The 27,924-nt window shown below is 46.4% G+C and overlaps 1 protein-coding gene across 1 annotated transcript in view; it reads left to right on the forward strand.

Annotated features, from left to right (window-relative positions):
• Nucleotides 1-10,154: 10,154 nt before the first annotated feature.
• LOC135391117 (pyrokinin-1 receptor-like) overlaps nucleotides 10,155-27,924 on the forward strand; it is a 50,898-nt gene continuing 33,128 nt past the window's right edge. The window contains exon 1 of the mRNA XM_064621216.1: nucleotides 10,155-11,080. Coding sequence (XP_064477286.1) covers nucleotides 10,273-11,080 — 808 coding nt within the window. The 5' untranslated portion in view covers nucleotides 10,155-10,272. The remainder of the gene's footprint in view (nucleotides 11,081-27,924) is intronic.

The raw sequence follows: 27,924 nt of genomic DNA on the forward strand, positions 1-27,924 counted from the left end.
GGAGTTTTAGAGCTGTTTCGCCTAGGATTCCAATTACCAATCCAACCCAAACTAACCCAACCCGGGTTGGGTTGGGTTGGGTTGGATTGGATTGGCCACATTGGGTTCGGTTGGGTTGGGTCGGGTTCCCGACCCAACCCAACCCGACGGAACCCAATGTCGAGGCCTCAGACAGAGACTCGTCGACGGTCAATTTTTTCCGACATGGGGGTTCTAATGCTAACGCATTAAAAATTGGGACTTGCTGGTCTACATTCATGGGTTTCTAGCTTCTGACAGATCATCAAGTGCTATCAAAATGAAAGCAGGGATGTCCAGTTGGTGTCATAAATCCAAATGCACCGCACGAGCATTGACATGCTATGACAAGGTTAAGCATGAGAGGTCAGTCCTGTTTCCGTAAGGAAATATCCAACACCTTTGATGCCAGACTGTAAATTATTTGACCGAAGTAATGCTCTTATTAATCTCAAAGAAGTTGCTGTGACCTTGCTGTAACATCGGCACAGGCTTTCATCATATTATGCTGGGTTGAAAAGCCCAACTTTCTTTCTAGCCCACCACAGTCGTGGTGTCAATTGTGGTCCTTTTCGCTCAAGTGTATTGGGATGGATTGAAGTTAAAAATGATATATTTAGAGATGCTATAGAAGACTTTCATTGAAATTCAATACCAGTGCAGACAACGCTTGCGAAGTGCGCGTTAGCTCCCTGCTTGCTTCTCACTCTTTAACAAAGAAAATAAAATAGAATAGAAGAAATGCACGTTTCAGTTTACCTACAAACAAGAGCATAGGTCTAACTTCTAAAGTATATACCGAAGAATGGTTACCTTCGGCCATCGGCAAAGAGTAATTACGAGTCCCGTCACAATGGGTTGCGGAAGCCTTCCCATTGCCTTTTTTTTTTTACAGTTCTAATATTTATTTTGTATCCTCCCATTCTTAATTGTATTGAGGACAAGGCTGTCTCTTTTGGGTATTAGAAACCTTTTTCCTTCTATACAAGTCGGGGGATGGGGGGGGGGGGGGTATATGTTTATTAAGAAAAAAAAAAAAAGAAAGGAAAGGTCTGGGTTCGACATATATTCCGGTTGATACCGATAATTACCAAGACGGAACACACTTTAGCCATTTCGGCACTGAGCAACTAATTTAACTGCAAATTTTATGCAAGGCTCGAACGCACGCCACTGCCTACGAAAATCAGTGCACCTGGTCACTTGAAGCTTCCAAAGAGTCCAGCATTGGCAAAGACGCTTTCAATTGCTCAGTCACACCGCCATTCAAAAGAATGGGAATATGGTAAGAGACGATACGAACGTCACAGGCAATGCTGGAACCTCCTCAAGGGACACAATGCTTTCACGTCGAGAATCCAATCAGCTTCTCACAGAAGCAGAAGTCAATTCTCGCTGGAACGGTGCAGGATGACGCCAGAGTAGTAGAGAGTTTTCCAATATAGTGCACCTTGCATGCATTGCTAAGGGGAGAATTGATTCTGCGTGAACGCAAATATAACTTCTCGCGTGGGGCAGTGTACCGCCATAACGGCGATGAATGACCCACCACATCATCATCCCATTTATGTGTGTGCGACTTCGTCTTCCGGCAGAAGGTTAACATTGCTTCATTGCTTCATAACAATGCTTCAGACAAGAGTTCATGTAAAGATACGTGTATTAGACGATGTTAGCTTATTAACAACAGCAGCAGCAATAAGTGAATGAATAGTGATAATGACATGGGATCGTTCCCCGTTGTTGTCGCAGGAGCCTACTCCACTTCAAAGAGGTTAATGTGAGAAGATGAATTAAAAGGGGAGCACAAAGAGAGATGACAGGTCTCAGATTTATAGTTCTCGGAGGAGACCGATAGCTTGAAGGAAGCCGAAGAGGGAGCGAAAATCCCGGCACTGATGCGCAGGAGTGCTCCATATGGGTCAAGGGCTTTGGACAAGCTGAATGGTCTGTTGTCCGTGAGCTCAAGTTCAAGCTAAAGAAGTTCAAAGTTCTCTGTTGAGGAGTGCGTACAGAAACACGAGTGATAGACGGAACTGGGAGGGTAATCCTTGGAAGCAAGGCCAGAGGCTGGGAAAAATTGCTCGTCGTAATGCTTCGTGATAAAGCTAGTCTGGTTTGAGCTGATTCGAGTATTTTATAGTGTCCGTCGAAATGAGGGCCCCAAGCAACGGAAGCGTACTCCAAAACTGGGTGTACCAGGGTCTTCTATGCTATAAAAGCTCAGTGTCTACACCAGACAATTTCAGACCATGTGCACGCGTTACGTAGCCAATCTTCTTGAAAGCTTGAGAGGCAAAAAGGAAAAAAACTTCCTGGGAATGGAACGGGACACACTTTAATTCAGAGGAAATGTGCCTGTGTGAGTCGTGGCGTGCGACGGGCTAAGGGGGGCATACCTCTCTCAATACGTGACCGCCAATGTGCTGCTCAGAATAGTGCACTTTGTAATCTTCGTGATTACGCCATCATGTCATAACGCCATCATTTCAAGAAGGCCATCATTCTACTTTTGCGTTATCATCGTCGTCACACTCTTCGACGTCATGTCATCCCTTGTGACAAAGAGAAAGATAGGACCAACGAGACGGAGAGGGAACTGGGAGATAAACCGGCAGCCATATTTGAAGCCACCCTAGATGGCGCCATGTTGACTTCACCTTGCCTCGTTTGCAAATGGCGGACATTAGGGACTCATGCGGTGAGCGTCCTTGCGCGCGTATTCTTCGAAATTCCGTGGCATTTATTGGAACCGTAATGCCGCCGCCAATTTAAGGAACAGGCTCTATAGCGTATTCAGCTGTAGTTGTTTTCGTACCCCATCTCATCGTCATCATTTATTGTTGTTGTTGTTGTCGTGTTTTCGTGCAGAAAAAAATTGCACCGGCTCGAGTGTGCATCTCCCACTGCCGCTTCAACCCAACGTGCGTCGCGCACTCGCGTTTCATTGGTCCTTCGGTTTGCTCTTCGTTCGTTTTTGCCCACGACCTACTAGATTATAACGACCACGTCACAATCAGAAAACCCTATGAGGAGCCTGTCCGCACGATCCGCCAGGGGCGCTACTGATCGGCACAACACGATTGGACGATGGAAATTTGAATTCTGAACGCGCAGAAGCGTGTGTACGACTACCGTAGCAGACGACAGCGATAGCCCCTATGGCCCCTATGAAAACGCGTAGAATGATGATGATAATCAACCTCAGAATGAAACATCTGTGGAACGTCCACCGCTTGTACAGAAATACTAAGGTAAGCTGAAGTACAAAGTATTGTAGAAGTTGAGGAAGCAATAACTGGGACGATCAGAAGCGCCACCGCTACCTTCCAAAAATGCGGCGCATAGAAGGGGTGCGCCTGACATGGTCGTTATAATCTAGTAGGTTGTGTTTTTGCCTTGAACGAAGCAGTGCGAGAGGTCTCCTTGAAGCTTCAAAGTTCAAGGGGGAAACGCCGGGCGGTTGCGCTCTCTATGTATCTCTATCTCGTTGGGTGGGACAAGCAAGATCGAAATAGGAAAGGGAAGATAAGCTAGATAACATTTTTGGGGAGGGTTTGTTACTCCACCCAATAGGTCACCGGTAATTTCGCGCGGAAATGACGTCAGTGTCCTCGCTTCCGTGTCAAGCGCCTCACAGATTCCCATAGGCGAGGTGCTTCGTGATCGCTGCGTGTTTAAAATTGGTTCCCAGTCGCTTCTGAAGCAGTATGGGTGGCTGTTGCGCTGTTGTGAGGGGCTGACTATTCCCTTCAGGACTACAATGCCAGGTATTGGCACAGCGACGGTAATGCTGCATACTTCTCCTACATATGAATGTATGGAATAATATAAAACCCACTGGCAACATAAAAAACGAATTTTTGACATTTTGATTCGAACACATGTTTTAATTTCAGCTGCAGCTGAAAATCGCTGCTTACACGCACGTGACGCACGCTTGAAGTTTGCTTGTTGCAGTCGTTATACTCAACGTTACATTACGTGCCTGCTTACCGTCGGTAAATTAGTTTATGTACACACACAGAAAAACACAGTCTATTAGTCAGGTTCTGACAGTCTCGCTTTACCGCGTTCCAAAGATGTTTCTAGAGCCAGGCACATCCACCATCCACCACCAGCACCGTCGTCTGCAGCGTCGCTCTGCGTCGTCTGCTAGCGTATAGACACAGAAGTGGACCCTTTTCCCCATGATTCTTAGTAAGTACCGATCACCTAATAGGTGATCGGTACATTGGTAAATGAGACCCAGAGCAAAGGCGGAAATCCCACATTGTCCAGGAAGGTCAGAAATTGATTTTAAGGCAGAGCATTCGTAGGCTTGGATTTGACTGGGTGGGCTCTGAAGTGGGGTAGGGTCCTGTGGCTACCACGGGGAAACATCCCATGTCATCGTCACTTGTCCTTCATTTATTGTTGTTGTCGTTGTTGGATTTGACTATGGATTTTTTTATTTGATTTTGGACTTGGATTGAATTTGGATTGACCAATTAATTTTGTCTTAATTATAGAGCGAGAGCCCTAGAAAAATATAGGAAGACAGTCTTTAGGATAAGTGAAGCACAGAAAGAAAAAAAAAAGAGGAAAAAGGGGCACCTCGTTTGAGGGAACTCTGTGCAGGTTCGACGGTACGTAACGTTACGTTACGTTTGAGACACACTTTCTTTGTTCCTTGCTTCAGACCTTGATCTCTTGCTGAGACAGAGACAATGCCACAGTTGTTTCGAAACTTTGTTGCTCGAAAAATGCGCACCACAAAGAAAGATTATATTATTAAAAAAGGTATATAAAAGTGGCGACCGCTATAAAACAGCGTTACAAAAAATATTTCAAACCAAAAATCCGGGGACTCCAGCGATGGAACAGTGAGAACATAGCTTCGCTCCCAGTTCCCGCCATGACAAATGACACGCTGTCAGCGCGAAAGTGCCAGAGAAATCTGACCGCGCTGCGGTTGAGAAAACTGTTGCTAGGTCCCCGAGAGGGCGGAAACTTCATACTTCTTGCTAACGTTCCATTGTTCCGTTATTTTCGACCTGAACAAAAAGGAAAAAAGAAAGGGAATTATGGACTCTAAAAAGCACATCGCGGAATTCGAGATGGTAGTTATCAGGGCTACCGCGAGAATAAAGATATCGCAAAAGACTTTGTCTGGCAACGCCTAGCTCCTCCAAAAAATCCAAATAAAAAAAAATCCTCCTGTACCGAGATTTCATCGAAGCCCACGAGGGAGCTCAACCAGCGATGTGTTTCCTTCAACCAAGTTGTCTGCAAACGTCTCAACGTGGCTGAGCATGTCCGCTGTTTGTTGATGCTGGTCGGAAAAGTACGTTTTGCTCTGTATGAAGCGCTGTCCTTTAACGAAATGTAGACATCACAGCGGCTTGCGAAAATTACATATTGTCTATTTTGCTGACAACGCAAATGTGCGCAAATGAAGCCAGATTTTAGGTCACCAGAAGCCAACGGGCGACGTTTCATGAGACCATGGTAAGATTGAAGAGGTCGTATCTGAGTCGTGCGTTCGTATCGTCCGTCTGTGTGGGAGGACCTCGATATTCCCGCTTGCGAAATCCCGATCTCGAAACAAGGAAAATCAAGGAGAATCAAGGAGAATGCTCGATTGCTTCGTAAGATGTTCTATGCAGTGTTTTAAAAACACAACATCACTATTTAACCGCACAAATTCACGGGTTTTCGATTTCTGTCCAAGTCGTTTTAGCGAACGAAAACCACATTTTAGCAGCCGTTTAGGCTTAGCAGGGCGGACACGATGGAGCAGTATGTTGGTTAGTTTATTATTAGGTTAGTCCAAGTTCAGTGTTTGCAATTTTACGTCGAGGTTAGTCTAAGTTTGCCATTGGCGCTGTTACCCGCGCGCGACTGCGCATTTTATAGTCAGATAACACTTACTTAGTGGTTTGTTTTGCAACGGGGATTTCGATCACTTTATTTCGAGGTACATCCGTCTGTGTGTCCAGGCTCAGACTTTTATATTAGGGAGTCCTATATTCTAGTTGGTTGTGTAGAGAGTAAAAAAACACACTCTCGCTCTTGTACGATCTGCGTCCACAAAGTTACCAAGTCATTCGTAACACTTAAAAACGAAAGTTACGGAAGAAATCACTGTGCAGATTGTCATTGATATGCGATAGCATTTAAGAGCTCATCGCTGGCATTCTCCGCCGATGGACAGTAGAGGACTGTGAAGTCTCAAGTAGCTCACGTACTTGGGCACCAGTATCTTGTCCATGCTCCTGACGAAGACACAATCTATAACACATCCCGTACGGGTTGTGGTCATTTATCGTCACAGACCAGTCGAAGCTTTCCTTCGTAAAGTCCGCGAACCAGTTGTTCTGGGGCGCCCTTAACGTCCATACTGAAGTCTCCCATGGCAAGCATGGGCACATTGTGTTCCTTCAATTTTTCTACGAAAGTGTTGCTTGCAGAGTAATTGAAGAGTTTAAGGAACTCCTTGAGCTTGCTTTTAGGAGATACCGGCGTAGTGTATACAACAACAACAACAAATAAGTTAATGATAATGAATGGGGAAATTCGCCACGTAAGGTGCGGCCCACTACCCCAATGCACAATGGGGCAGGATGAGATGTGTCCTGATGATGAGGTGATGAACGATGGTAAATAGGGTCGATAGTCAGTGGAGTCAGTAAGACATCAGAACGGTAGGCAAAACCACAGCGCACAAAAGAACACACACAGCACACAGGTACGCAGGCAGATCATAGGGTAGAGAGAGACCAGTGTCCCGGAGAAAAATCTGGAATACTCAAGAACTCCTTGAGCTTGCTTTTAGGAGATACCGGCGTAGTGTATACAACAACAACAACAAATAAGTTAATGATAATGAATGGGGAAATTCGCCACGTAAGGTGCGGCCCACTACCCCAATGCACAATGGGGCAGGATGAGATGTGTCCTGATGATGAGGTGATGAACGATGGTAAATAGGGTCGATAGTCAGTGGAGTCAGTAAGACATCAGAACGGTAGGCAAAACCACAGCGCACAAAAGAACACACACAGCACACAGGTACGCAGGCAGATCATAGGGTAGAGAGAGACCAGTGTCCCGGAGAAAAATCTGGAATACTCAAGAACTCCTTGAGCTTGCTTTTAGGAGATACCGGCGTAGTGTATACAACAACAACAACAAATAAGTTAATGATAATGAATGGGGAAATTCGCCACGTAAGGTGCGGCCCACTACCCCAATGCACAATGGGGCAGGATGAGATGTGTCCTGATGATGAGGTGATGAACGATGGTAAATAGGGTCGATAGTCAGTGGAGTCAGTAAGACATCAGAACGGTAGGCAAAACCACAGCGCACAAAAGAACACACACAGCACACAGGTACGCAGGCAGATCATAGGGTAGAGAGAGACCAGTGTCCCGGAGAAAAATCTGGAATACTCAAGAACTTGGCGATGGTCAATCTGGTTAGAGCAAGGGCCGAGAATGGTTGCCAATGTGAATGGTGCTGCCGTGATCGACTGCAGGCGACACTGTAGGAGGGGAGCTGCTCTTTGGGAGGTATACAGATGGCGTAGTGTATACAGCACGATGAGGGTTGAGGGCATCCATGTATAGTCCACTTGTGCACGCATAGGTGGGGTAACTTCGCTAATCTTACTGGCGGTTACCGTTGTACAGAGAGCATCCCAATGAAGGCTACTGAGGGATGTTCGTGTGTTTTCTGCGGTGGGTAGTCCACGACTACCCTATTCCCAGATCAGGAGGGTCTGCACAACCCTCCCCCTCCTGTACCACCACCACATTTCCCCCCTTTTTTTTCACCCTTCCCTCTACTCCCTTGCCTGGCTGCACTGAACCGCCGCCCACGTGCAGGCTAACCGCACCTCCCTCGAACATCATTCCCGCGTCTCTACAACGCATACGTCACCAACTTCGTCTGAAGCGGCTAGGGCGCGTTCTACTTTATTGTCTACTTTGAGTGTGACTGTCTTGGTTGCTAAGATGGTTTCGTCATTTCTCGAGTAGGCGGCGGCACTGGTGTTTCGGTCGTCTTCTCTCCTCGTAATGGAAACGCGTCACAAGCCTTCCAATGTCGCGGCAGGTTGGTCCAGGTCTCCGAGAGTGCGAGGACGTTGCAGTTGGCCAGTACCAGGTAAGTCGCTATGTCCGCAACATGTACATTGCGGTTCTGCGTGGTCCTCCATGCTTGTACGAGTTCTCCTTGGCCCACTGCACCATCTTTTCGGAAATATCGAAATTAGTAATAGTTCTTGTTAGTCTAGTGTGCGGCGCCCTTGTGTCGTAGATGAAGTTGGTGCTGTTGAGTTCTCTGTTGTCCTCTGTTCTCTGTTGTCCTCTGTCTGCTTTGTGCAATGCTGCTGTTGTGAATGGGCCAGTCCTTCAGCTTCGTTTTGTCTCTTCATTTGCTCTCTGCTTCGTGCTGTTGGCACTGCCGCATTTAAGGGCTTCGCCCCTTCGTAACTGCGAGGGAGATTTTCCACGTTTCGTCGCCACGTTTGTTATCGCCCTGGAACATTTCGGCGTTATCACAACACACGTGAAGCAGCAACCAATGGGTGCAGGTCTTACGCGGCGACATACCCTGCCTCAAGAAAACGCGGTGGGTTCGCTCATAAATGTTATCGCATTTAATCATGAAAGGGAAAGAGGCGATTGGTTTTTGTTGTGGAAGTTTGCACCAGACCCCCGCATGAACACGACGATGCTTTTTCGTCATTTTCGATCGAATACCCTCCGTTCCTTCAATGGAAGTTTCCCTTGAAACTACGTCGATGGTATTTTCGTTGTATGTCGGTCATCTCGGCAACTATTTCCTCGCTTTATGGGAACACATAATGGTATCGCATCAACCATTCTTCCGAAGTCTTATATCCGTTCTGCGAGGAGAAGCAGCGAAGCAGAAGAGAGAGAGAGAGAAAAAAACACAAATCAGGGAGACCTTGGGAAAAGCTGCGTTGTCTGCAGTTATGGAGCACAGATAAGAAACGATGGTAACAGATGCAGAAAGACAAGTAACTGGAGAACAAAGAGTTAAAGGCGATGCTCGCCTTGGTTAATGGCTAGGCAGTGATTGACGAATGCATTTTTCTTTCTTTGTCTTTGCTTTGCTTTGTGGGTGTATTCGTCATGAGAGGGTAAGGATTATTGATAGTCCTGTCAGACTTTTGTTCTCTTCTGGTGTTGGAACAGACGGCCCCGTATCTTCGGAAAGTTATGTTATCTGGAGAACATGGACGTTCACGGGTTGGTCAAGCATATCACGTGCCGCTGGTTTTGAACCATGCGTGTGGAGCGATAAGATTTGTGTGGCGCCTGTTCGGCTTGGCGCATATATAGTTATAGTTATGGTTTATCGACAGGAGAGTCTTCCTTTGATGCTATTAGGGGCTGGTGTGATTCAGCAAAGCGAGGGGGCAGCGAACCGTAAGAACCTTGATATCATTGCGAAAATGATATGGTTAGCTTCTCGTGTTCATTATAGTAGGTGCCGTGATCGGTGTAAGCAGAGACACCCTATGTAAGCCGTGATCCATGTTTGGGACACTTTGGAGAGGACAAGATGCGAGTTGGATAGAGAAAGGTGTAACCTAAAACACTCGTCAAAAGTGAGTAGTACAATGCCAGCAACTTTGTGGCACGGCACAAATTGCTGAGGTACAAAACTTTGTCGGTGAGGTACGGTACAAAAACTTTGTTCGTGCGAGGGACGTTAAATAAAGGGTACCTCGTGCTGAGATTTCAGTGATCTTTGTGAAAGGTGTATAGGTACAGGGCCCCACCCTTCCGTGCACATCACCTAATGGTCTACATGACCTGCTATATCGTCACCATTCCAGCATCATTTAACACCTCCGCCTCCTTCCTACCATCTTTCCACCCTCGACAACCACACCACACTTCTCCGATCACATCTACCCACACGCACACCTCATCCCAACAAAGTTGACACTTTCTTTTCGTCCCCTTTTCTTCTCTACGCTCCCCATTCTTCCCTCTTTCCTCTCGCTTTTACCCTCCCGATTCCCCTTCCCACGCACTCCGCTTCTTCGATTGGCTGTACCACCACTTCTCTCCCCCTGTCCATTCCCCAAACCGCCAAGGCGAGAGAGCGCTTCGGAAAAGTCACTGGCGCCTCGCACTCCGTCAGTAGCGGATCATGCTTAACTTGGTCAAAACTTTTGCAATGGCGCTAGGCTTACTATCAACCTGAGTTCCTGAACAACTGACTGCCACGATGGAACGCGAGAATGGATACAACTCTTCCGTGCCCCACCAGCACTTCTCCACCAATCACACGCCGCAGTATCTCCCGGATACCAGCGAACCTCTCACCACCGTGGTGACCATGACCATAGTGTACGCTCTGATTCTCGTCACGGGCGTTACCGGAAACGTGTGCACTTGTATCGTCATCGCGCGGAATCGCTACATGCATACCGCCACCAACTTTTACCTCTTTAGCCTAGCCATTTCCGACCTGTTACTTCTACTTCTTGGATTACCTCAAGAAACCTACCAACTCTGGAGGAAGTACCCGTACGTCTTCGGCGAAGCATTCTGCATCATCCGCGGCATGACGTCCGAGATGTCGACGAACGCTTCGATACTGACGATAACCGCGTTTACCGTTGAACGGTACGTGGCGATATGCCACCCTCTGAAAGCTCACACCATGTCGCAGCTACCGCGCGCCATTCGTTCCATAGTCGGAATATGGATCGTAGCGGGAACGTTTGCGCTACCGTTAGCGCTACAGTTCGGCATAGTGTACGAGGCCGGCGAGAACGGTGTGCCGATACCGGAGACGGCGGAGTGCATGTTGAAGCACCCCGTGGAGCACGCGTTTACGGTGTCGACGGTGTTGTTCTTTGTGTTGCCCATCAGTGTCATATCGGTGTTGTATGTGTTGATCGGCATTCAACTGAGGAGATCGTCGGCGCCGAGGGACAGGTCGCCGGAGATAAACGGTAGTGCGAGAGGGAATAAAGGGTCTTTGAGGTATACCGGTGGAGGATCTAAGCGTGCCGTGGTCAAAATGTTAGGTGAGTATTGATAATGCGATTGATAAGTAATGACTTTAGTTGATATTAGACGAATAGCTGCAGGGTGTATCGTTAAATATGAAACAGTCTTCAACATGTGAAGTTGGAGAGTAGATGATACGTATATGTACGAAATGCGAATGACAGAAATGAGTTTCTGATTGATTTATGTATTTATCGTAATTAGAGCTTGCATGTTGCTTAAAGAAATCATCTTGCGTGGTGGCACAGCGGGAAATTATTACAATAGGCATTGCGATCGTAGTTTAGAATCTGGTTATATACTTAAAAGTGTCATTTTTCGACGTGTTTCTTCTTAACTGTCCTCTGACATCCGTGAACTGTCTCTGTGGTGTGGTGTCGGACAGATTATTCCCGGCAAGGCATTACTCGAAAAGAAAACAAACCTTCCGTCGATTAACTGCATCGAATAATTGATTAGGTAACCGAATCTGATTGATGACGGGAGAGCATCGTGTGGTGCGGTGATACAAAGGATGACTTTGAAAGGAAAGCGTTTGACGAACAAAAGCTCGCTTTGTCTCTTTACTTTATCTGCCAAGGTCACTCTCGTCATAACTGAGCTGAGGATGATGATGGTGTTGACAGACGAAAACGCTATCTTGTCGATGCTTTTCAGCCTTCTGCTGAACACTGACAAGCAAGTGGTCTAAAAGGCAGTGGACTTTCCGCACGATTTTTACGCCTAATGCTTCATTCCGCCTCTCTAGGCTCCGTTTATGAAGGAAAAGCGTGGTACCTATGGCACGTTTCTGGAAGCAGTAGGACCGAGCTTTCTCTTAAGCTTAAAGAGCGGAACCAGCTGTTCTTAAAGGAACACTGTCATCTTTCCTTTCTCACCCGCAGTTTCAATGCTAGAGTACACACAGATACCACAAATTCCCTGTTCTCTAATTTAATATTTCACACAATGAATTCTGTTTTACGATGTTAAGCTGAAAGTTTCTGCACATTGTATGGGACAGTGAAAAACGAGGAATTCCGCACAACGTGCGTTGCTCGTTAAATTGCTACCAACACAGAGAATCGTTCAGAAAGGTTGCTTCTCCGCATGGTTAGTATTGATGCAGTGAAGTGACATTTAAAGGCAGCGCTTGGGACAGTTAATGATGGTCATGGCTCTATGTTGTGAGAAAACCATGACTATGAAATCACGGAACGGTGCCTCGCTCCCCATAGGTATGATTTAGAATTATGATGAACTCTGCGTGTTTGTCGAGATGCGTCTTATTTTATACTTTAAAAGTTGAAGAATGTAGAGGGTTGGGTCAAGGTCCACTTGGAAGAAGTAACAGCAAAAATATATAAAACACTGAAGCTTTAAAAGCGATAAAAACCCCCGTGCCGGGAAACAAATAAAAGGACGACACAACACACAGCACAGACTGACGAACAAACACCGAACCGAACAGCCCAATTTTTAACAATTTTCGATGCGTCTAATTTTCCTGCGGGTATTTGTTGGGGCATCCGCATAACCTTACGCTACTACATGCATACCCTTTCCCACTAACTACACTTGAGATATATTCCTTTAGAAGTCTACCCTCAATAGGCAAGATTACCTATTTTATGCAGTTCGGAATTTCGACCTCCCAGTAAAAAATAAAACAAAAATAAAAAGGAACATTAATGTAAGAGTGTAATAATGCAGTCGAGATCGCTCGTCACTCGCCTGAGATAGTACCATCGAAAGTAACATACGCGTTCATTTCAAGGTTTACGTCATCTAGATTCCTTTCTGCACGACGACGATAATAATGCGAACAATTGGCATGTAATTAATGAACTCTCTTAACACGGGAGGCAACATGCAACACATCAAATATGAAACGAGTTTCCCCGAATGACATTCCCCGGAGGCGTACGCCTCTTTGTGACACTTACGCACTTACGTTAACTGTCACAAAAAGGTGTACTCCCCGCACTTGCCACGAACCCGGAGTGACAAAGGTGTCACTCTGTGCAATAGGTGTGGCAGAGCTGTTTTTTTTAACAGCAAGTTGAGTCAAAATGCTTTAGATTGACCAATGAGTTCGCGACCAAGGATGTGCATATAAGTTCACATCGGAGTGCATTGTATTCGTGCCACGGATTCTTACCGTGAGGGTGTTTCGGTAACCATGTAAAGGGAATATCATAAAAACGCATCACGAAGGAAGCTGGAGGGGCAGTCTACCTCGCATCGGTCCTTGACGGAGAAATGAGCTCGGTCCAGCAATTGCATTTATTTCTTACGTGTAAATCTACTACAGTTACCATTACGCTTCGCATTTTTTTTTCCAGCTGCTACCATTCCACTAGGTAGCGTATTTTCGTGGTAGTTTGGGGTAAGTCCAAAATACGCTTCCTGATTCTCGCAAGAAAACTTGAGGCAAAAATGGGAAAAGTCCAGCATATAAGATAAGTATTTAAATGATAGGTGAATAAGATAAGTATTTAAAGAGATTAAAACATTCAAATAATTGATTTTACTACAAAACAAGCTTTCGGATGGAGTCCTGCCTTCTTTAGCTGCGATAAAGCAATCAAGGAATCCTCGCACCTGATGAAGGACAGACTCCGTCCGAAAGCTTGTTTTTTAGTAAAATAAAAATAAATCATTTGAATGTTTCAATCTCTTTAAATAGTTATCCCAAGAAAACTTCCTTTCTTTGGCACATTCCAGAGTTCGATACAGGAAATTAAATTTCGTCCAATTAAGGTTTCATAAAATTACTTCTAGTGCACGGCAACAATTCCCTACCCATAAGTGACGCTGAGCGCATATATTTTTTTTTTTCGTATCGTGCTTCGCTTATTACAGATTCTTGACGATGTTACTACAACACCCACCACGTATGATGCCCTCAAAAAGTGATTAGCAAGGACAACGTAAAAAGAAAAAAAAAGAAAGAAAGAAGAAACGCAAAAGCGTACGGACCACTCCACATTCACAGCGCACACAAGCTCTTCACAGTGTGCTATCAATTTCAGCCTGAGTGATGCATCAAAGAGAAGCAGTCGCGAGAACAGCCGACGCCACTTGGGCATTAATTCTCGGTGTCGTCTGCATTTACATAGATTGGCTAAGGAAGCGTGCAGGGACGTAATTGCCCAAACATCGCTGTGGCTCTCTGGGCGCTGTAGTTCCACGATTTCTAAACTAGTCCCAAGTCCGGGACACTTGCTTCCAACTAACTTGCCACTCCCGCGGAACTATACTGATTGATCGGCAAAGAGGCGGCAGATTAGAGGGAATGTCTAATTATGTACTCCGGGAAGCGTGCATTTTGAGCAGAGAGCTTATAGGAAAATACCAAGCTATAGAACAAGATCTTGAAGCCACGGTAGTATGCGTTGCATTAATTAATGTGAATGAATAATGTGTGCCATGCCACGATCTTCATGGCTTCTTCGATAGGTTGGAACCCGTAACCTTGGAATCGGTAAGCGGACATGCTAAAACCGAGTTTCAAAAAATTACAGGACGGTTACGACTCGTGTAACGCAAAATTCAGCGCAACTGTGCGTGTGGTGAAATGAGGCCGGTTTAAAGTGTGTAGACAAATTTTTCTAGGCGTGATGAGTATCGATTTGTGGTCGCTGAAATGGTTGGCGAGGTGAGTGGTGTCCTGTACGAGGGGGCTGTTCTGGAACACCAAGTCTTTGCATGAGCCATGGCTAGTTGCGGGTTGGCGGATGTCGGTGCACAGCTGAAGGTCCAGTTGTTCGGACATATCACCTAGGAAAATGGTGTTCTTGGCCAGTGAAACGTCCACGTTGAAGTCTCCTACGACGAGAAGCTTGTGCGTGCAGTAAGGCGCGAGTACGTACACGACAAAAATCGCGGATGCGTTCCGGCGCGGCGCAAAGCGAGAAGTAGCGCACAGCCACCACGAAACCTGTGGGAACCTGCACGGCACAAATTTCTCCGTCTCCGACGTCGTCTCCAAGAAGGGTGACTTCAAGTGGTGTATCCAGTACTCCGACACGCAGGTAAATGGCAACTCCGGCCGCTCGGTTGCCCTTGCCACTGCGAGACGCCCCGCAGCAGCACTTGAAGCCGTCAACTCGTATTGGTCTCTCCGTCTTCGTCCACGTCTCGGAAAGACACAGAAGTGATGTCTTACAGAGGACATAGTCGTGTGCAACGTCTTCTGCGTGGAGCTGTACGAAGCGTACATTTAGGGCTGCGAGTGTCAACGAGTGGGGCTCGTCTAGTTGTTCCACGCACTGCGTAGTGATGGTGCGTAGGCGGTGCTTTTGCAGTCTGCGAAATTCGTCCGCCAACGTTCTGTCGATATTCGCCTTTCCGTGGTAGAAGTCATTGCCAGTTCACTCAGCTATCTCACTTTCCATCGACAGTGGTCGTAAACTGGCTAGATTCTTCTCCTTACCCAAGCAGCACAATGTACTGAAAGTCGAGTGCAATAGGGGTGGCCTGTATGTGTCGTATCAGTTTTCTTTAGTTTCACAAGTCTGTTCAAGGCCTTCCACCTACCCGTCCACCCCTATTGCACCCGACTTTCAGTACATTGTGCTGCTTGGGTGAGCGCACATGCGATAAGAATTTTGGGCGGACATGCAAATGTTGACGACGCCGACGCGATCTCGAGAAAGTCTCCATGCACTGACGCTGTAAAAGCCGTTTCACCGAGCCTGGCAGCTTTTGAGGTATGCATGACACCCTAGATCTGAGATACGTGATCAGATCGTACTTAATTGGACCATTCTTTCGCTCTGGACGCGAAATTTTGGAGGTCAGGTTCATTGAGCGTTGTTCCGATAAAGTTCATCAAAGGTTGGTGAACTTGGCCCTGTCCGAGGTCGGCTCTGTATCTGGGGGGGTTTCCAGACTGGAGTCGAGTTGTAACGCCGTCCGTGTTAGTCCTTGTCTTCAGTGCCTATACCAAGACGCTCTCTACACATTCTGGCACTCCAGTGATACTTGAGATGATTTCGCGTGATATCGAAGTCGCATCGTACAGGCAAACAAAAGTACCTTATGGAAGCACCTGCGCTGGGTAGCGTTCCCTTCCCGTTAATAAAAGAAACATTTCCTCGCGATACGAAGCGCTCTTTGAGGCGCAAGCTCGGGTCACGTGATATGATAAAGGAATTATGGCGGCCCGTAGGGCTCTCAGCGTGAATCACTTCATATTATCCCCCGCTCTTGCACGCGTAGCTCATACTTAGCACCCAGGAAGGCGAAGCACGCACGCACACATAGAGATCCAGCAGATTGAGGGCTTCTTGTGGGTAATTAATAACCTTCGGTTGCGGTGTATGAAAGCGGGTCTTCATCTCTTCCTTTTCCCTCACCTCTGTGCGTCCTCGAAGAAATGCGAAAATAGTAATTTCGACAGAGGTTCCAGGCAGGATCCAGTGAATACTATGTTAAGGAGGCACTGGCGATTTAGAGAGAGAGAGTTTCATGTGGAAAGAGCAAAAGAAATACTACACAGGGTAGCGACCTATAAAAGTGGACCTGTTCCTATCATTATGTTGTCTAATGTCTGCAAGTTTTTTGTTTGTTTGTTAGCGCCGCGAAGCAACTGTGGCTATGAGCGGTGTACAGACGTGAATAGATGGAGAGAGGACAGCAGGGTGGTTAGCGTGCATCTTGGGCCGACTTCAGGGGGATCTGTGCCGACATTCGTCTAGAAAGTCTGCAAGAAAACCCGGGGAAAACTTCAGATAGTACAGCTGGTGGTAGGATTCGAACGCACCACCTCCCAGTCGTTGTCTACACGTAATGGGGTTCAGTACTGGTAAATTTCAGAGTGACTGAGCATAGCAATAAGGAGCTAAAATGTAAAATGTACGAATCCGGCAGCCAAAACAATCCAAATGGTGTTCTGCATGAGCAGGCGCTTCAATGTTTTGCGTCTATAGGAAGGACCGCCTCAACTGCTCTTCGCAATAACGCCCATTTTCATCGTTAATTGGTTGATTGGGAGATGTGAGACCCGACAAAGTTTTGGCTGCCGGATTTGTACATCTTGCATTAGTACCCTGTACTGGGTTGCTCAATCGTTTTGAAATTTACCAGTGTAGAATCACCTTCAGAGCTTTTTATGATGACAATACAATGCTCCAACAGCGTTCACTAATAGACATCTCACTGTTTACAAACAAATGACATCAGGTGGTATACTACAACAGCACCGCCAACTTGGTAGACTGGAACTGATATTAGAGTAAAGAATCAATAAGTAACAAGAAGGCCACACTAAGCTACGGTAGTCTCTACATTAATAATTTTGTGTCGTTTCTTAAATATTATTAGTCGTATGGCCTTATTCAGATACAGCTCGGATACACTTTGATAAGTCGTTGCCCTCTATCTATGTATGCATATAGAGGAGAAAGAGAGAGAGGGAGGTAGAAAAGGGACCTGCGTTTGAATGCAGTGACGTAACATATCAAAACACCAATCGCGAACGAGTATTACATACTGAAGCACTTCTTCTTTTAGTACCCCTGCAAGACTGGCACGTTTAATGCTCGCGTACATTTAAGGCGCTTGCACCATTCTCACACGGTGTTAAACATATTTCGGCACAGTTCCCTCAGAAGTCGGCCCAGGACGCACATTCCCCCCAGAGCGTTAGTCGTCACGTTGGCCACGTTTGTGAGGCCGACAACGGCGTGCCCTTTCACCAGCACCACCGCATAATTTGCTCAACATTTAAAACTTTAAAATGTTAAGGCCACAAACAAAAAGAGTAAGGTCATGTCCGATGGCATAGATAGTGCAAGAAAAAGTACCCGTACAAGTACAAGTACAAGAACTTCGAAGAGAAACGGAGATACAAAAGGAACGGAGTTTCCAAAATCCGTAACCTCCAAATTGCCTGTACTCCCAGTCCAGAAAAAGAACAGCCTCTGTTCAGAATACCGGCGGATGTCGCCCTGAGGATCTTCCCTTAACATCAACTCCCACGTTGGTTCTTTGTACTCGCAGTTCTGCGAGTCGAGGAGCAAGCACTAATAAGGGCACCTGCCAACTACACCCATGCACTCCAACTTTTCGTTTCTCGCGTCGTATGGGAATAGGCACGACAGGGCTAAGGACCACTTCCATTAGCGAGCATTCAACGCATGTAACATAGAGTCATACTAACGTAATGCGTATCAGACTATGCATCAGTGAATACGTTTCTTTTTCTTGTTTATGAAACCGTACAGGAACCGGAAATACATTTCTCCACGAATGGTCTTGACGTAGATGACGTTTCTGGTCGGTATGGCTGCTAGATAGGAAGGAGCAATGTCAGTAAATATAGTGGGGGGGGGGGGGGGTTGACTCTGCTAACCAACGAATAGGAAAAGGGAGATATTGGAGAGCTCGAGTGCTGGGAGCGCCCTCTTGCACAGGAAGCTGGCGCAGTTCCGTTTTCTCTTGCTACTATCACTATACGCTTCGCATATAACGAAGCGATAGTGTACAGTGGCAGAGACGGTTTGTCTCATGTGCATTATGCAGTCGCGTTCCAGGTTTTCCTTCGACATACCATCCGCCTGTCCACAGACACTATACCTTGTTCAAGCAAAACAGGGTGTTTAATTTTGTGCTTCACAGAATTTTTATAAACAAAAAGCTACGAGAACAGCACGGATGTCGTTTTTGCAATTGAGTTATATGGCCAGGCGGACATGATATCGAAGAAAGTACGCAACTACAAGATGACTAATTACCTAAAATTCATCAATTGTCTCTTTAATTAGGGTATTTCGGGCGCAAGCGAGATAGAAGAATCACAAACTTCCCTCGTTGAAGGTCATTCCACGATTAACAAATCCTGAAACACGCGCGTCAGTTAAAATATACATATCCGAATGTTTATATGCAAATGAGTCGAAACCGCGGCGACTGGGAACGCAGGGAGCACAGCGCTCGTTTCACGTCAGAGGGCCACGTGATTTGGAGCGATGGAGATGATTGGAGTAGGTGCCGATCTCCTGGTCAGATAAACCGCTTTCCGGTCTAGATAGGCCTCCGTCGGTGTAGATGAAGAGCTCATGAGGGGTGCTTAGTTGGGTTTCGGCTCATTTGCATACCGAAATTCAGTGATGGCGGCAACAACAATAGATGATGACGATGAGATGGGGAGTTTCACCGCGGTGGTGCGGTCCCCTACCCCATTGCAGGTGGAACATTATATGAACATGATGAAGGAAGGATGAAAATACGAGAACGAATTAAAGCGTCTGGAGCAATCCAGTGGACGACAGGAAATCCATGAACAGGTGAAGAACCCGACGATGGAGCACAGGATCTTCATAGGGGTCAATGAGTGCAGCTAAATTGAGCGGCCTCTTGCCGATACGGGCAAGCTCATCACACAGTATCCGCTTTGCGATCCGTAGAGTGCACATTCCATAAGAATGTGCTGGGTGGTCCCCACGAAACCGCAGACCTGTGGAACAGAGGCTTGTGTCACAGCATCTGATAATGCACTTTAGTTGTGGGGTTAAAGCCGCATTGAGGCGGAGTCTACGCAGGAGGGAGTTAAAATGGCGTTAAAATGGCGTATTATTGGCGTGATAAATGGGCAGGGAGAGAAAACGACAAATTTGGGTCTACCGAATACATGAGAGATTGAGCCGTGATGTCCCGGCGCCATTGCTACAGAGCAAATGATTGAAACCACGCAGTTGGTAGGGTCCTTCTGTGACCTCTCGACAGCACAATGGGCACGGCTCTCGGGGACTCATGGGCAGCCGTTGCTACTCTGTCAGCCTGCTTATTGCCTCTTAAACCGCAGTGACCAGGAATCCACTGCAGGGATATATGATGACCTTCGTCATGTACACGCTGAACTTGGTGGAGAATGTCAACTACGATGGAGGCTAGCTACCAGACTTGTACACGTTACTAAAAAAAAGTAATTGATTAGCGTTACCCTGTACGAAAAAGTAATTTTTTTACCGTTACAAATTACTCGCCAGAAAAAGTAATAAAGTAACGTCCAGAAAAGTAACGCGTTACTTTGCCAATTACTTTCGATATCTGAGGGAAAAAGTACAAACAGAATTGTCTGAACGCCGTCGTGTATAACCGCGAGCATTGCAAGCTGCAAGGCACCGAGAAATTGCATGAGTTAAAGCTCAAAGCTGACCGAAATTTTGCTTGAGGGAGGCACAGCAGGCATTTGAACAAGATTTTTGTTTTCTGACCTTTCTCTTCACCGTTCTCAACAAGCCAGATAGCTCGGCAACGGCGACAAGTCATTGCAAATCGTCGACATCGTTGTGACATCGACAGTATTCCCTACAAGACGGAGAGCAGCTCATGAACGTACAAGACTCGCAATAGGTTATCAAGGTCCAGAGTTCTGTATTCTTTGTGCATCTCGCATACTGAGAGAAGACAAAAGAGTTCCAACGGTGACTCCCACAAATGACTCATCCGGTTCATGGTAAAACCTACATTCCAACCTACTGTATGCAGGGCGTATTACGGAAAGATAGTCGACATGAGTAGGGAGAGGACTGTGCACTTAAAAATACATTGCACGTGCGGAACACTGTGGCAATTGACTTCCGGTAAGAAATTGTTTCAGAAAAATCCTAAATATAAGACGGCTGTCTTGGAATTTACAGAACGCAGTTGGTTTTGTCTTCCCGAACAATGTGGATTCTTTAGTCTGAGAGTAATCGATTACTTGGTAATTGATGACTGAAAATTGTAATTGAATTACTCAGAAAATTACTTGGCAAGAAAAAAAAAGTAATCGATTACGGTACAAATTACTCAAACAAATAATCGATTACTATAAATAACTTGTACGTATTTGGAGTATTGTATTTAAACTACTGTATTTTAAATACAATTTGCGGTATTTTGGTACTCTACTCGATACTTTTTGTTTTATGTATTTGTACTCTATTTAAAATACATTTTATGGTATTTTCTACTCAATACTCTGATTACCTGTTTTGGATCTCCCTCTCAAATTTTTCTGTGTCTCGTCTTTCCATTATCTTGCTTGTTAAGTGGAAATTTCCTGAGTCCCTCGGACTTGACCCGGACATTGGCCCTTTTTGCAAGTCTGCATTTAGAGATATTGCCCCGTGTCTACTAATCCTTGGCGAGAGAGGGTTCTATTATGTGTGCCCTGACGCGGTGAAGCCGAATTCTGACCTCGCCGAGCAGGGACCTGCTAGAAGTTTGCTTTGTTCTGGGTAAAGTATACTTAGTGGAGTTATGTGGTATCTCTTTGTCATCTTTTTGGGACTTGTGTTTAGATGACTCCTAGCGGCGGCTTGCGTAGTGCGGGGGTTTAGGTGACTCATGTCACATAGCGGCAGACTTGTGCCCGTTACTCGAAAAAAGTAATTGATTACCGTTACCGTTACTTGTACAGAAAAAGTAATTGATTACCGTTACCAATTACAGGACTTCAAATGTAATTGAGTAACGAGTAGAAAAGTAACGCGTTACTCCGGTCGTTACTGTTTCCTGTGTGGTCGTTACTGTTTCCTGTTTACTGTTACTGTGTCCGGTCGTTAACGTGTCCCTTGTTTGAGAGCAGCGAAGTTGAATACATTTACGTATCTGCGAGGCAAGCGCGTGCGAAGTGGCGCCTCTTTTGTGGACGGGACACGAAGAAAAGAAAACGGAGCCCTCGAGCGCGTTTGTGAGTGAAGGTGTTCCTCGATTTGCGTCGTACTCGTGCGATAGTGCTTGCTGGCGAGGAAGCTTGCTGGCGTGGTGAAGCAGCAACAGGCATTCGGATGGGACGCGATCGCACAAACCCAGTAAGAAAGTACTTCACGTATGACATCACAACAAACATGTCCGTCTGTATCATGCGCTTCAAGTAAAAGAGAATGTCTATTTGAACAGGCAGTCACCTACAGGAACCAAGAGCCACCGATTTCACATCTGCCTATTACCGTATTTTAACGCGTATTAGCCGCGGCTTATGCGCGATTTATTTTTTTCGCGGACGCTCTGCGGCTTATCCGTGGATGCGGCTTATCTGGTGACTATTTTTCCCTGGTGCTTTCCCCATACCCCGGGTTAAACGAAAGGGCCGACAGTGCCTCATGTTTTTCGGAACAGGACCGCCCTGCCAGTGCACGAACAATACCGAACAGGGGCGGGTCCACTCCACATTCGAGTGGACTAACCCGTCAATCCACGAAAAACACGCAACAAGGGCACAATCCGATCTTAGTAGAACACTAGAACTGACCTCCTTTGTTATACATCATGCCGACACCGGAATGTGGACAGGGCTTATGGCCTTCCCCACGGTCTCCTTTGTCGGCAGACCCACAGGAAGGGTTCAATACACCTGTCATCGGGATAAAACGTGGTCAGCTAAACGTCAGTTCTCATTTGACTATAGCAGCAGCATTCGTGGACACGGGCACGGCAGTTAGAGGTGAGGCATGGCTCCAACGCTGAGGCACAGCCACGACAGCGGCTTCAAACTAAAAGTCGTCGACTTCGCGCACAAGTGCGTGAACAGGGCAGCTGGCAGGGAGTACGGCGCTGACGAGCGTTGAGCGTCTCTGTTGATTTTGTATGTGCATCACTGGTTTAGCGCACAAAGCAGTCGCGTCGTATTACCCGCGGCTTATCTGCGAGTGCGGCTTATCTGCAAAAACATTTTCAAAATGTATCTAAAAACGAGTCCTGCGGCTTATCTGCGGTGCGGCTAATACGCGTGAAAATACGGTAATATCGAATACCACGTATGCGGACTAAACGGATTTACATTTTGCAACATTGATTTTTTTTTTCTGGGCATGAATATGCCCACCAGAAGCGGAACCGGTTAAAACCGGTATGAATCGTTATTTTTTTGCTCCGGAGCAGAACGGTACCGGACCGTTTATGATAGAACCGAAACGAAAACCGGAACGAAAAACGTTTCGGTTCGACACCCGGCCCACGAAGCCCCATGGTTGCCACACATTGCAGAGCTGCCCGCGAATCGGTGTAGACCTCCCAGACACGCGGAGGGACCTGGGATATCTGCTGCAGAAAGAGTAGAATGGCATATAGCTCCGCCGATATTGATGACGTACGATGTGAGAGACGATGTCCACGTGAGACTGCATCAGATGCACTCTAAGAAAAAAAGGAGTACTTTTACTCCTTTTGGGGACTAAATGCATTGCCACAAAAAATAGTCCCTTTCAGGAGCAAATGCACGGGAGTAAATGAATGTCACACAGTGGAGACCGCATTTCAGGCGCTGTTGTAAGAGTCCCAGGTACATAATTGGTGTGCATGCATGAAAATACTTTGAAGCAAACCGTCAACCGAGTGATATAAACTCTTGTGCCATACTAGGGCACAATTTGCGAAGAAAGAAGAGCTAACTGTTTCTTACTCTGTGTGGCTGAAAAGTTGCTACGTTGTCTGAGTTATACAGCCTTATGTCGTTCCGATTAACAAAGGGCACATATTTACGTAGACTGTTGCATTCAAGAGACCATTCTCGAAGTTTAGTGACAATTTGCAGTCCTGGGGAGTAAACGTCGGGACTAAATATCGGGTTAGGGGACTAAAATGGGGAGTAATTGCAGACTAGGGGAGTAGAAGCTGCAATTACTCCCCGTTTTACTCCTTTTTTTCTTAGAGTGTGGGATCAGCGATGGATATTTCACGGCACGCGCTCTTTTCTGGATTTTTAAGCTCCTTGCTGCGAAATGTAATTAGGGTCTAACTTTTTTGTGTGTTAAAACCGATTTCTCCCGAAGTTCGGATTACACCCGATTTATCCCCCAATTCCAATAACGTATCACGTTGTGTCACGTCTCACGTACACAAATTAGTTAGCAACTTGTACACATGTAAGATGTAAGTATTATTTGAGTTGATCAATACACTATTTGAAACACATTTCGGATGCTACAACATGCGGTGCCTGTCACTATAAATCGCGAGGGATGCTTGTGTGACCAATATATGAACTGCGGGCAGCTTGCTTGACAGAAAAAAAAAAGAAAAGAAAAGGAAAAGAAAAACGATAACACCCGAATATTAGCCGATTTCTCCCCGAATTACATATATAATGAAGAGCACTCGATGTTCCCCCCTGAATCCCGTAAAGACACTTAACCCGAAAATGTCAGACCCTATATAGATTGCGTCGACACGCTCACGGAACAAGTGTAGACAGCGTAGTGATAATCTGGTAGTGATTCCAAATCTGCTCTGCAGTAACTTACATCTCCGAGAACTTACAGCTGTATGGCCCCTGCAATCAGTGCCATCATTGCATAGAGACGCTACGGACGTTGGACACGACATAATCTTCCAGTGTATACCGGGACACTGCAACATAGCTGGGCATGGCACCGCCGATGCTGTGGCGCGTAGATCACACGAGAAACGTTCTGCTCGACCTACGTATACCTGTACTTCACTTTTTCTGAGGCTAGCGCATGCTGACCCTCGGTATCAACAACTCGGAGGCGAGGCTCGGTCATCCCCTCTGCAATGGGTTGTCCTACGGTAGGTTGTCCCTTACCCTACTGCCACTTATTATTCCGAGACCATTCACTACGCTGTTCCACTGGCATCGCCTGAATGTGTCCTACACCGTGATTTCACCAGAAATTCACTGCTGGGGGGGGGGGGGGGGGGTGCCGAGCTTTCAAGGGGAGTGGGAGGGGGTGCTTGGTGAAGGTTCCACTTACGGAATTTTTCATAGACACGGAAAGAATCGTGGCACAATGGTGACATATCTGCACAGCTTTCCCGTTTTATTTGTACATGTTATTACATTAGAACACAGTACAGTAGAATACAGATTCATTATGAACGGCATTTCAACAATAATATGCATAATCACACGACCGGCAAAGAAAAAAGCCTAGCACATTGTCTCACGAAGCTCAATGAACACCTAGCAACCAACCGTGAAAACCTTAGACGAAAAGAGCAGAATAATCGCTTGATTGAGTTGGGCGCAAATGGTTCTTGATGATCCACATTGAGTTTGCGTGCCCGCACGCATTTTTGCTCGTATATGCGCGGAATATATGCATTGAACAGTCACTTTCAAATGATTTTGGAGAAATGCATGGTACGATCATCCATGAATTCCGGATGATCATCCATGATCATCCGGCTGCATGAATGTGGTACAGCCAAAGTTTGACCGTACAGGATGTAATTCGCTGCGCCGGACTCACTACCAGAACGTGTTGGTGGCCGAGCTGGGTGGGGTTACCTGAGAAATTTCAGGGGGGGGGGGTTGCAAAAATGCAGGGGGGTGTACACTCCCCCCCCCCCTGAGGGGGGTGTAGGGAAATCCCTGGACTCCTACAGCAGTCGACTACTAGACTTTGGAAAGATGACTTCTCCAACTGGCCGAACGTGTGTGTCCGTTGAGGACACAGTCAATATCTTGCTACCCTATATGGACGATGTCATCAGGACAGCAAGCAGGAATAGCAAGCCGACCTTCGGTCAGGCTGACCTTTCCGAAAGAAACGTATACCCCCCCCTCCCCCCTCATCGGCATCGATGACATCTCCGGGCAACTTTGGCCCGACTGGACAGCCCTTTTGACGTGACGAAGATCCTGGCTCCTGGCCTGGGCCGATCGAATATTTACAAGACCTGCAAGCCTTTTGTCTTCTCTTGCAGGCATGAAGTGTGGAGGTACACACACGCACACATAAATGGAATTATGTGTTGTTATGGTTATGATGTGGTGGGTTATGATGTGGTGGGCTACCGGTTATGATGTGGTGGGATCATTCACCGCCACGGAGGTAACAACAACAACAACAATAGATGCTGATGATGAGATGGTAACGACGAGGAGGTAACCATGAATGTAACCACGGGGTTCCCATGTCAAGCACTTTTCCATATTATATTTACTTTCTTTCCTCTTTCGGTTGCGAGAACCGACGTCTGCCTGACCTCTTGATAAGCGCTGCACTCTCCATTTTGTTTTTTTCCCCACCAAATCAATAAAAAAACATCGAGCTTGGTCTAGTCTCTTGTACGTCGAGGTGAGCGCGGGTGCGGGTATACCCGCAATGCGTCCGTAGGTTAGTTTTAGCGTTTTAGGTTAGTTAAGCGTCCCTGGCGTCCGTAGGTTATTTTAGAGGCTGCGGGCAGTGTGGGTTTACCCGCACCACACGCACCCACTAAACTATTATCATTAACCTATTATCACCCGAACTTTCTAATTCATTGATTTTAAAAGAAAAAAAAAGGTGTTAGTCCCAAGCCACTCGGGACTGGTTGTTCCTGGCTACCGGCTAATTAATTTGGGCATTCCACGGTTTTCATTGAGAAAAACACCCACAAAAGTAAACTTTCTCGCATATTTCATGGTCCTTTGACCTTTCACCAGAGCACATTTGGCTTTTACTTAGATAGCTGACAAGTTCGGCATCGAATGTTAAGCGAAACAGCACGCCCTCGTGGAAATTCCTCTCGTTTCTTTCAAATCAACTCTATCCGGCAATACACCAGCTAGACATCTCATAATAACGCGGACAGAAACCCCGAGGCACGGTCTCCTTCACCAGCTAACGTGCGCCTTGTCCCTCTTTCATAATATCGCGATTATCAGATTAGACTACAGCTGATACGATATCAGTCATTTTCCCACGCAGACTCTAAAACGGAACTTCACTGCATGACACCCGTATAACTAACCGTCATTATGAATGATATCGTTCTGTTTGGGGATTCTTTTTCATAATCAATCAACCAAACAATCGTTTCGCAGTTTCCAGTGACGCCTGTGACGTCTGTGTGGCTGGATCTTCCGCTCCGATGCCAATACATGAGTGACGCTGACAATACAAAGCTTGGTGACAATACAAAGTGACGCTGCGGGTAAAGTGCGGGTTTACCGCACTGCGTTCGTGGGTAATGCGGTTGCGGTGGCACATCTGCGGGTAGCTCTCTTACTTGATGACAATACACGGGTGGGGTGCGGGTACGATTTTACTTAGCCGCACTCAGATCTACTTATACGTATTATCGTCCTCCTTCAATGATTTTGAGTCGGACGAAACCTATATACCTGCTTCTTTCCGAGGCTGAAAGATTCCCTGTCCCCATCAACGCCATCATCCGGCGGATTTCCCCCACCTTTTCGTTCCCCTTTTCGACATAAGGGCTGAACAAAAGCGTGATGAAAAGTGTGTTCTTCATGAAGCAGAATAAAACGCGAAACAAAAGACGCGAGAAACGAGAAGGATACAAAAGAAGGTTGTAAGACGGCGGATAATAAAAGGGTGTTCAGAATCACGGCGTGGCCCTTTGATTTGATGCGGCCTTCAATTTCCCCTGTTGCGGCGGCCTGGGTGACGTTTAGTGCTCCAACTTCCTCCAGCCGTTTCAGGTCGCAAAACGAGATTGGGTAGGAGGCAGTACGCTCTTGATCGAGATGCTCTAAGGGGTGCGAAGTGTCTTGCGTGTTGCTGGGACGGAAGGACTGCGGCTGTAAAGTCTCCTCTCGTGTCGGTACGTGTTGTGTTTCCAGGATGGGATGTGCCTCGGCAGGAAACCCGAACGTGACCTAAAAAATAAAATATGCTGTGAGAGCAACTGAAAGGATTGATAATGAGACACGAAAGGAAAAATAAATAAAATAAATAAGGTATACGTTGTTATCGTTATTATTATTATTATTTATTATCGTGGCTTCGTTAATCAAATGTTGCGTACGGTAGGCTGAGCACGTAGTGTGTAGATGTATGAGCATGTAGGTTTTCCAATCCAATTCACCCGATCCAATCCAATCCGATCCGATCCGATCCGAAAGAGCGCGTATCAGCGTAATATGGTCGAACAAGGAACATTAAACCGACTATGGCTTGCTCGCTAAGGAATTGAG

The sequence above is a fragment of the Ornithodoros turicata genome, chromosome 4, assembly GCF_037126465.1.
Source record: "Ornithodoros turicata isolate Travis chromosome 4, ASM3712646v1, whole genome shotgun sequence".
Classification (NCBI taxonomy): Eukaryota; Metazoa; Arthropoda; class Arachnida; order Ixodida; family Argasidae; genus Ornithodoros; species Ornithodoros turicata.